This window comes from Gastrolobium bilobum, unplaced genomic scaffold, assembly GCF_033153095.1.
Source record: "Gastrolobium bilobum isolate Gb01-03AN ecotype WA unplaced genomic scaffold, APGP_CSIRO_Gbil_v1 utg2195, whole genome shotgun sequence".
Lineage (NCBI taxonomy): Eukaryota > Viridiplantae > Streptophyta > Magnoliopsida > Fabales > Fabaceae > Gastrolobium > Gastrolobium bilobum.
Window position 1 is genome coordinate 629,363 of NW_026895782.1, and position 11,330 is coordinate 640,692.

Consider the following 11,330-nt stretch of genomic DNA (forward strand, 5'->3'; position numbering starts at 1 on the left):
GGATGAAATTAAATCTCGTAGCTATTTCAGCAGATATCGAAAACACAAAGTTTGGCCAACAAATTAATGTATCCTATTTAACGAGTCAGTCGAGTCAGCAAATTAGTAATACGAGCTTGACTCCTCATATGAATGTTTCTATTTTTCTTTTAATTTTTGATTTGCATATAACTTCGGTTTCTCATATAGTCTATGTTTCTCCATTATTATTTGTTTGAAATATAATTTTCGTTTTAAAATTAATTTTCATTGTAAGTATAGTTTTCGTTTTATCGAAACATAAAGTTTGACGAACGAATAGATTGATGCATCCTATTTAACGAGTCAGTCGAGTTGCAAATTGGGCTTTTTATATCGGCTTGACTAATCATACGAATGTTTTTTATTTTCATTTAATTTTTGATTTGCATATAATTTCTGTTTCTTATTTATTTTCCGTTTCTCAATTATTTTTGTTTAAAATATACTTTTTTGTTTCTCATTTAGTTTTCATTTGAAATATAATTTTCCGTTTCTCATTTAGTTTTCATTTGAAATATAATTTTCATTTTATTGAAATACAAAATCTGGCCAACGAACATATTGATGTATCCTTTTTCAATGAGTCATCCGAGTTAGCAAATTGAGCTTATTATGGGTGTTCGCGGTCTGGATTGGATCGGTTTTAGAAGCAAAAATCATCCGATCCAATCCCTTCGGTTTGATCATATAATCATCCATTCGATTTTGACTTTTTTTCAAATCCGATCCAATCCAATTTTTTTCGGTTTGGATTGGATCGGTTTTCAGTTTTTTGAAAATTTTAAAATTTGCAAATAACATCTTTTGTATATATTAGCTTTGTGATTTTTTTTTTTAAATACAAAAGCATTAGTAAACTATAATATAATTTTTTTATTTTTGGCAATGAGATATGAAGCTCTACAAAGATAAAATTTTGTTGATGAGATATGACTAAATTTTTTCTTGGGTTTAGTTGATGGGTTAATGGGTCTTGGGTTTAGAAATCTTTAGGCTATGATTAGGAAAATACCCAAGTATGTAGAGGAAAATTAATATATTGGATCGGTTTGGATTGGATCGATTTTCATCAACCCATCAAAAAACGGATCCAATCCAATTAAAATTTGCGATTTTTAATCGGTTTTCGTTTTTTCGATTTTCGGTTTATTCGATTATCGGTTTTTCGGTTCAGTCACTGCGGTTTGGATCAGTTTATGAACACCCCTAGAGCTTATGATATGGGCTTGACTCATTAGATAGATGTTTTAAATTTTTATTTAATTTTTGATTTGTATGTAATGTTTGTTTTTCATTTAGTTTTCGTATCTCAATTATTTTTTGTTTGAAATATAATTTTTGTTATTCATTTATTTTCCATTTGAACATTAATTTTCGTTTGAAATATATTTTCTGTTTTATCGAAACACAAAGTTTGGTCAAGGAATAGATTAATGTATCTTATTTAACGAGTCAACTGAGTCAGTAAGTTGGGCTTATGATATGAGACTGACTCATCAGATAGATGTTTTAAATTTTTATCTAATTTTCGATTTTCATATAATTTATGTTTTACGTTTGGTTTCCGTTTCTCAATTGTTTTTTGTTTGAAATACAATTTTTGTTTTTCATTTAGCTTCCCTTTGAAAATTAATTTTAGTTTTATCGAAACGCAAAATTTGACAAATGAACATATTGATGTATCCTATTTATTGAGTCACTGAGTTAGCAATTTGGGCTTATGATATGAGTTTGACTCATTATATGGATATTTGTATTTTTCATTTAATTTTTGATTTACATATAATTTTTATTTCTCATTTAGTTTCCGTTTGAAATATATTTTCCGTTTTATTGAAACACAAAGTTTGGCTAACGAATAGATTGATGTATACTATTTAATGAGTTAGCAAATTGGACTTATGATATGAGATTGACTCGTTATATGAATATTTTTATTTTTTATTTAATTTTTGATTTGCTTATAATTTCCGTTTCTTATAATTTTTATATACGATTACTTAAAAGTCTTACTTTTCATCTTAACAATTAATTTTTATCAATTTAACAATTATAGTTTATTAAGTTATATTAATTAATTATTATTAATTTAAATAAATATAATTGTTGGATAAAAAAAATCAATGGCTAAAATAGAAAATAAAATTTTTAAATATTACACTGAAATAAAAAAATATCATTCCTATTTATATATTAGTTGGTGTCGGAAATCTACACTCCCAATATTTGAATACAATACTCTTTGAATCGCCGTCAATTGTTTAGTATTAGTATTACGTCTTAGTTTATCAATCAATAATTGACGGGTTTTTTTTTCCTGAAGAAGTCAAATGGACGCAGTAATGTGACCGCCACGAAGTTATTTATTTCAAGATACAATTTGTATACTTCAACCGTTTAGCCGTCTGCATTTATTTTATGAGAATTTAATTAAAATAGAAAGCCTTTTGTAAAAAACATATGTAGGAATAACACCTTTTCATACTAGTGTTAAAGATTGTTTCTTTAAATAGGTTAATTTTTTTTAATAGGTTCTCTTTTTCTTTTTCTGCATATAAGTTATTTGCAGTAAGCCCAATACGATGTCGTTTTAGGATGAAAATCATGGTATTTTTGTAATTTTAATTTATTTCAGGATTATTATAATCTTTATTTTTATAATTTTTTTATTTTTCAATCCCAAAACGACTTCATTTTGGAAGTAAATACAGATAATTTATTTGCATTAATTGTAAAAATATAATTTTATTATTATATAATGTCCAAACAGTAATCAATTGACTAAACAAAAAAAAAAACAAACATAAAAAGTGCGAGAAAATACTAGAGTTCTTCAAGCTTTCAATAGGTAAAACAAAACAGAATAAAAAAAATTAAAGGCGGTAACGCACGATCGACGCACATTCAAATATAATCTAAAAATATCAAAAAAAAAATGACTAATAATTATTGAAAAATTATAAACTATAAAATAAATTATGAAAAATTCAATCAAAATCAGTCAGCTCGAATGTATGATTATATAAAAATGGATTATTACTTTTTTTTAAATAAATTTTTAAAGGGCGAAACAAAATTTATCAAAAGTTGGAAATGAAATTAAAGAAGAGAGTCAATCAAATAATGTGTGAAATAATCTAATTAAATGCAGATAAATGGGCAAACGCATAATTAATTGTTATATTAACCTTAAATAAAATTAAAAGCAAGTAATTATGAAATGAATTAAAAAATGAAAGTAATTTACCAAAAAAGAAAGAAAAAGAAAGTAAAGACTAAAGAGCAAAAGGAAGAGTGAGAAAAGAGAAAAGCTCACACTATCTCACCCTAAAAACCAGATCTGGCATTAAGGAAATTGACAAATTACATATTCGTATGATCCCATCCAATTTGGTAATTTTTTTTTTTAAATTCTCAACCACACACCTTTTTCTGTCTCAGTTTCTAGTCATCATTCCCATCCTACACCCTATCTTTCCGCTCTCTCTCACATATAAAACCCTCTCTACCCATACCAATTTTTCTCATTCGTTCCTTCACTCTTTGTGTCTAGTTCTTTTTTCTCTCTAGCTCCTTTTCCTTTTCTTCACAGAGCCATGGGAGCAGTGATTCTCCCAGATCTCGGAACCGAGATTTTGATTCCTGTATGCGCCGTCATTGGAATAGCGTTCTCTCTGTTTCAGTGGTTTCTCGTCTCTAAGGTCAAGCTCACTGCTTCTAGAGACGCTTCTCCAAACGCCGCCAGCAAGAATGGCTACAACGATTATCTCATCGAAGAAGAGGAAGGCATCAACGACCACAACGTTGTCCTCAAATGCGCTGAAATTCAGAACGCCATTTCCGAAGGTCTCTCTCTCTCTATATATTTGGTTGCCATCTTAAAGCTTGTGTTTTTATGTGATTTTGAGATCTACACTCGAGCTCTGTCTTTTCTCTTTCTCGGTTATTTTTTCAAAAATTATTTTTAAAAGGAAATCATTTGTTGGGTGTGGATTTAAATTTTCAGGGTAGATCTTGTTATGTATTTGTTGTGGTTATGCATGGGTTGTTTGGATTTTGATTTCAAAAGCTTCTGATTTGAATTTTCATTTATAAGTTGTTTCTTATCAGCTTAGAAAGCAGGGTTGTTTGCAAGTTGCAAACTTTATGCTCCGACTGTGATTTTGAACTTAACTATTTTTTAATTGATTTTTTTTTGTTCATCGCTTTAAATCTGAAACATTGAGCTAGTGAGACAGCCTAGAACAGGATATTAACTCTATATTATTTTTAATTATTAAAAGATCTATGTTGGTCCTTGAATTTGGACCCTCACGTCCCAGTCATAGAGTAAATTAGTAATTCTTACTCAAAATCAATTTGAATAGTTTTTTATGGCCGATTTGTTTTCTTTGCTTTTATTATGCTTTTTTTCTGCCGCACAAAATTCTTACATCATAGTTGATGGGCGTGGAAAATCACAGAGACCTAATACATGTAGTTTGATAAATAATTTAGTTTCGTAAAGTTATGTGCTTTTTTGCATTCCGCGTGTAACCGGATTTGATCATTCGTTTTGTGCGCTATATGTGCTGCTTATTTATCTCTTGGTGGCTTTATTGGAAAAGTTTGCGTGGTGTTCTATCCTATGCGTGTTAGAGGTTCTACGACCCATTTGTTTTCAGAGATTTCCTTTATTGAATTTGAAGTTTTCGAATCATTAATAGATAAAAGAGTTGCTCTGTTTAATTGGTAAACATTATAGTCTCCATTTATATATGAGTGCATTTTCCATATTTTCCCTCTGTCCTTCACAATAAATTTGTAAGATTTTGCCGATAATAAACTCTTAATGCTTCTTAAAGTTTTACCTTGTTATCAAATAACATTTTATCTCCAAAGACCTGATATTCTCTTAGGGTTCTTTCAATTTGATAAAAAAAATAAGGGACAGCACAGAAAAAAGTTTTGTATTTTGTATGATTTTTATTTTTTATTAATAAATATTACATTGTATGATTTTTAAAATAGTATGAGTACTGGGAAAAATGTAGCTTAAGTAACAAAACGACTCTAAATTTTTATTATCTACTAAATTAGGGTACAAAATTTTGTCTGCATGACAAAAAGAGATAAAAGATAATAACTCCAGCCTCTTAATTTTTTCAGCTCTATTGAAACAATGCATAACAAAAATTCTTCTTCATTCTATCTAGTACTTGTGCGCATTAAACTGCAGATATTACTAAATTCTTAGTTGTGTGGATTAGTCATTAAATAGCTGAGATCACTGAAATTGTTCTGACTTGACCATTTGTACTGAATTGTTCTATTCTCAATATGCATAATCGCACCCTCAGCTTTAGTCAGTTTTATGTTTATTATTAACAGAATTGGTAGTAGTTACAACCATTGCTTGGTTAGAGGTCTGCATATTTCTTTGCCTTTAATTTTTTGGATATTTTCTTAACCTCTGGTCTTTTTTTTTTAAAGAAAAATATTAATGCATGTTGGTGGATGGTAAATAATGGTTCACTTATGTTATTTTTTTTGTTTTGTGCGAATATTACCAGGAGCAACCTCTTTCCTCTTTACTGAATACAAGTATGTGGGAATCTTCATGGTGGCTTTTGCCGTTTTGATATTCCTTTTTCTTGGCTCTGTGGAAGGATTCAGTACTAGCCACCAGCCATGCACCTATGATCAAACTAAGATGTGTAAGCCAGCTCTTGCCACTGCCATCTTCAGCACCGTATCTTTCTTGCTTGGTGGCATCACATCGGTTATTTCTGGTTTCCTTGGAATGAAAATCGCAACTTATGCTAATGCAAGAACCACCCTGGAGGCAAGAAAGGGCGTTGGGAAGGCTTTCATTACTGCATTTAGATCTGGTGCAGTTATGGGATTTCTCCTTGCTGCAAATGGCCTTTTGGTTCTTTACATTACCATCAACCTGTTCAAGATTTACTATGGTGATGACTGGGGTGGTCTTTTTGAGGCCATCACTGGTTATGGTCTTGGTGGGTCTTCTATGGCTTTGTTTGGAAGAGTTGGTGGAGGTATCTATACTAAGGCTGCTGATGTTGGTGCTGATCTTGTTGGCAAGGTTGAAAGAAACATTCCCGAGGATGACCCGAGAAATCCAGCTGTAAGAAATAGCTCCCTGAAACTTGTACTTATTTGGTTTTTAAACATTTTTTTAATTAATCCTTTGCCTATGTCTGAACAAATCATTGTGTATTCAGGTGATTGCTGATAATGTCGGTGACAATGTTGGGGATATAGCTGGTATGGGATCTGATCTTTTTGGTTCATATGCTGAGTCATCCTGTGCTGCTCTTGTTGTTGCTTCCATATCTTCTTTTGGGCTGAATCACGAGTTTACTGCTATGTTATACCCTCTCATCATCAGTTCTGTTGGCATCATCGTTTGCTTGCTCACCACCTTATTTGCAACTGACTTTTTTGAGATCAAGGCTGTAAAGGAAATTGAGCCTGCATTAAAGAAACAGCTCATTATTTCCACTGTGCTAATGACTATTGGGATTGCAATTGTGAGTTTGATTGCACTCCCACCTTCCTTCACTATCTTCAATTTTGGAGTGCAGAAAGACGTCAAGAACTGGTGAGTTTTATAAATTCTGTTAGGAATTACTTTTGTAGTGAAGCAAGCATTAGAGGATGGGTTCTTGTCTATTAATAAAATAATGAATGATGAATTTTTGTATCTGAGGACTCCTGGGATTGATTTCGATTTGCAGGCAGCTATTCTTGTGTGTTGCTGTTGGTCTTTGGGCAGGGCTTATTATTGGATTTGTGACTGAGTACTATACCAGCAATGCATATAGGTAAGCAGTTTTGGGTTTCTTCTTTCTTTCTTTTTTGTTACTTTGTGCTTCTAAATCATAGATGTTAGCTTGACTTCACTTTTTCTGTGTGGTTTTGCAGTCCTGTGCAAGATGTTGCAGACTCCTGCAGGACTGGGGCTGCTACTAATGTTATATTTGGCCTTGCCTTGGGATACAAGTCTGTTATTATTCCAATTTTTGCTATTGCAGTTAGTATTTTTATTAGTTTCAGCTTTGCTGCCATGTATGGTATTGCTGTTGCTGCTCTTGGGATGCTGAGTACCATAGCCACTGGATTGGCTATTGATGCATATGGTCCAATCAGTGACAATGCTGGAGGTATTGCTGAGATGGCTGGGATGAGTCACAGAATTCGAGAGAGAACTGATGCCCTTGATGCTGCAGGAAACACAACTGCTGCCATTGGGAAGGTTTGGATTTTCTGTTTTGTCAACCGTCTTTCAATCTAATTCATTAAGTTCATGGAAAGTTCACTTTCCTGCTTGATGCCTGATATATCATTATTCTTATTTAGGGGTTTGCAATTGGTTCTGCTGCACTTGTGTCTCTGGCCCTCTTTGGAGCCTTTGTGAGCCGAGCTGGTATTTCAACAGTTGATGTGCTAACTCCAAAGGTTTTTATTGGTTTGATCGTGGGTGCAATGCTTCCTTACTGGTTTTCTGCGATGACCATGAAGAGTGTGGGGAAAGCTGCTCTGAAGATGGTTGAGGAAGTACGCAGGCAATTCAATACCATTCCTGGCTTGATGGAGGGAACTGCTAAGCCTGACTATGCTACATGTGTTAAGATCTCCACTGATGCTTCTATCAGAGAAATGATTCCACCCGGTGCACTTGTCATGCTTACACCCCTTATCGTTGGGATCTTTTTTGGTGTAGAAACACTTTCTGGTGTCCTTGCTGGATCTCTGGTGTCTGGTGTACAGGTAATGTTTAATACACCCCTAGTTATTTTGTTGTTTATCCTCAACAACTTTTCATTCCTCTTGGCTTTCTGATACATATTTCTGTACCGTGTTTATAGGTTGCCATCTCTGCATCCAACACTGGTGGTGCTTGGGATAATGCCAAGAAGTACATTGAGGCAAGTATTTTATTGGATAGTTTGAGCTGTATGATTAATAATGTCTACTACTAATGAATCAATGATGTGGATTTTATGGTGTAACAGGCTGGTGCATCTGATCATGCAAGAAGCCTTGGTCCAAAAGGTTCAGATCCTCACAAGGCAGCTGTTATTGGCGACACCATTGGGGACCCTCTAAAGGATACATCTGGACCGTCACTTAACATCCTTATCAAGCTGATGGCCGTTGAGTCTCTTGTGTTTGCTCCCTTCTTTGCTACACATGGTGGCTTACTCTTCAAGATTTAAAAATTTGATACAGAAGAGCATCGTCCATCAATTTGCTACAAATTGCAGAACAAGGGAAAAAAAAAGTCAATTTACCGTGCCATGCCTTTTCTTTGTTAATCTTAACTTGGTTGTCATGCAGATTCTATTTGTTTTTAAAATCTTTCCCTCCCCAACCCCAAAACAAATTATATTTTGTCTCATCCGTAGTTTTGAGATACTTAATTAGGCTGAATCTGCTGAGAAAATTTTCCTTGTAAAGAGGAGGTTGATGATGACGACGATGGTATTTAAATCTCTTCTGAGTGGTATGTTTCTTAGTATATCTTGCAGACAACAAAAATTTTGGGTTTTGATTTTGTTTGATGTAGGCTATTCGCATTGAAATACGTTACTGCCGTGGACATGATTACATGATAACACAGACATGATGTGTTAGGATAAGATAAGCTTATTCAGTCAGTTATGATAGGATATAATTTTATTTTAAAAAAACTAGCCCTCTTGCTCCTTAAGTTTTTCTATGAACGAAAGTGTCATTTCCATCACTGCTATCGTTACTGCCATCCGCCGCCGCCAGCCAATAGCACCCTTGCCATTGTTGCTGTTGATTAGGGTCGGCAAAATGGGCTAGGTTTGATGGGTTGATCTGTCCCGTTAAATGGGGTAGAAGAAGTTGAGTTTTATAGTTTATTATTAAAAGTGGGGCAGAATGAGTTGACTTATTTTTTGATGGATTAATCATCTCGCCTCACTCGACAAACAGAATGGGATAGGCTGAGTTTTTAGATTATTTTCAAATGTGGATTGCAGCGGGCTGCCTATTTTACTACCTTCAAACAGCACTGTGCCATCGATCCCTTGCCAGTCAACATTACCACCATTACCTTCTTGGCGCATTTGTTTGAAAAAAAAAAGTCATTATCTTTTATTAAATAATAAATTTCTAACTTTATTTAGGTACTGTAGTACAATCAATTCAAAATTTATTTATAAAAATTATATATTTTGTATTTTAAATGTTTTTGTGATTTTTCATATATTTTATTTTAAATTGTAATATATATATATATATATATATATTAAAATAAAATAAAAACTAATCTATAATTAAGTAAAAATAATAGAGATGTTTTAAAGGAAATTATATGAATTTAGGTATAAGTTATATTTACAAATTTTGGGAACACATTCCTAGCCAAGTCTATTCCTGAAAATTTATAAGAATTTGTAAACAAAAAATTTATAAATATAATATTTTCTACAAATTTATATTATAAAAAATATTTTGATTTATTTATATCACATTTTGATATTACCTAATTGTCTTTCAAATAAAATATAATTGTATCGAATTTAGTGCAATCAAATTTGGATTATTATGTACTTATCGTCTTTTTTATAATATTCGTCCTTATTTTATCTTTTCTATCAAATGAATTTTATAATAAATGAGGGATCTTATTTTTTTAATATGATTTTACCTTCCACGTGGTTTCAGGCTTGGTACAGTTTTTTCTAATTTCAATTTTTTTCAATTTCTTATTTGATGTTTTTATGGTATTTTTTTTCTAGTTTTTTTTTTATTTTCAAGTTTTTTATGGTATTCTCAAGTTTTAAATTATATGAATTTAATATTTTTTAAAGCAATTACTTTTAACTTTAAAATGAGATTTAGTATTGTATTTAAATTACTAATAATTCTTTTACCAAAAAAAAATAAAAATTACTAATAATTATTTATAAAATTTAAAGTGGTTATCTTAAATATACAATAAAATAAAATAAAAGAATCGTGCGTTGCAGGGAGATTGCGACGTTGTTTTCTCAATATTTCTTTATCAAATTATTTTAGTATGGTATTGTTTTTTGTTTTGTTTTTGGAGATAGTACAGTATTGTTTTTGTTTGCAAACACCAAATTGCCAATTCTGCTCTAGTGGTACTTTTATTACAGCGATTACAACTACTTCCATATTATATATTTATGGTTGTATTTTTCTTATGATGTTGGAGATAAATATCTCCTATTATAGAACATGATGTGGTGGGACCCATCATTCATTAAAAAAAATAAAAAAATAAAAATGATGGCACAACTTTTTATGTGAGAGGAACATGAGATAATTGTAAAATGAGACAATAATTTCCCTATATTTATATGTAACCGCGTGGTTCACGCGGCACACGCCTTTAAAATTATAAAATTACGTAGCAATCGATGTTATTTGCTCACGAAACATGTTAGATTTTATTACTTCAATTTTTATTTTTTATTATTTAGCATGTAGTTTAAACAAGCTGTGGAGGTTACAGACACAAACTTATATATTATTGATAGACAATTCACAATAGGGAGGCGAGATAGGGCTTCTTGACCTTTTAATGTATTAATATGGTATCTGACTGAAATATATTATCGTTTCGGGTTTCTAAGTGCCGCCGGGGGTTTAATGGGTCTAAATGCTGTCTCCAGTCTCTCACGGCAGTATTAAATATTATTTTTTAACCTAGTTCCTCTTCACCATGAAAATATTTAATATGGTTAAGGACCACTGAATTTTTTGGTATTCCTTCTCACATCATTAATTTTTTCTTTCCTTTTTTATCCCTGTTATTTTTATTTTTTTTTCAATTTTATCCTTCTATTTACATTAAGGGACCACTTAAAAAATAGTGGTCCCGATCCACAATAAACAGTGGCGGAGCCACGTTGTACCTGGGTGTGGCCTCGGCCCGGGCTAAATTTTAACAAATTGTACTTATCATGTATAATTATATAATTAATTATAATTTGACCCAGTCTAAAATTATAATTTGGCCCGGGCTAAAATTTGTAATTTGGCCCTATCAAAAAATATATTTAGTGAGAGATTTGGGAAGTTGTATTAAGAATATGTTCCATTTTCATTTATATAAAAAAATTAAAATATAGGAAAAACTTCAAAAAAACCCTTATAACTTTTTTCATAATCATTTACCCTCTCTCCAAAATTTTGAATTATTGATTCTCCTAAATTAAAGTTTTTTTTTATCATTTACCCCCTAACTTAGGGGGTAAATGACAAAAAAAACTTTAAGTGAGAAAGATAAGTGATAAAAAAATCTA

General features: G+C 31.6%; 1 protein-coding gene across 2 annotated transcripts; it reads left to right on the plus strand.

Annotated features, from left to right (window-relative positions):
- Positions 1-3,544: 3,544 nt before the first annotated feature.
- Positions 3,545-8,545, plus strand: LOC133295930 (pyrophosphate-energized vacuolar membrane proton pump). 2 transcript variants are annotated; one of them, XM_061494860.1, is made up of 8 exons: positions 3,545-3,867; positions 5,574-6,148; positions 6,246-6,625; positions 6,762-6,848; positions 6,949-7,279; positions 7,384-7,794; positions 7,893-7,952; positions 8,040-8,545. In XM_061494860.1, exons 1-8 carry the CDS (start codon positions 3,618-3,620, stop codon positions 8,241-8,243), a joined length of 2,298 nt encoding a protein of 765 aa, XP_061350844.1. In that variant the 5' UTR covers positions 3,545-3,617; the 3' UTR covers positions 8,244-8,545. The 2 variants fall into 2 exon arrangements, with proteins under 2 accessions (XP_061350844.1, XP_061350845.1); XM_061494861.1 differs by lacking the exon at positions 7,893-7,952 and having other exon boundaries at positions 7,384-7,646; positions 8,216-8,545.
- Positions 8,546-11,330: the final 2,785 nt, after the last annotated feature.

Coding starts and splice junctions, on each gene's coding strand:
- LOC133295930 (XM_061494860.1), top strand. CDS start 3,618: ATGGGAGCAGTGATTCTCCCAGATCTCGGAACCGAGATTTTGATTCCT. Junction 6,149..6,245: donor ATGACCCGAGAAATCCAGCT/GTAAGAAATAGC, acceptor TTGTGTATTCAG/GTGATTGCTGATAATGTCGG. Junction 7,280..7,383: donor CAACTGCTGCCATTGGGAAG/GTTTGGATTTTC, acceptor ATTCTTATTTAG/GGGTTTGCAATTGGTTCTGC.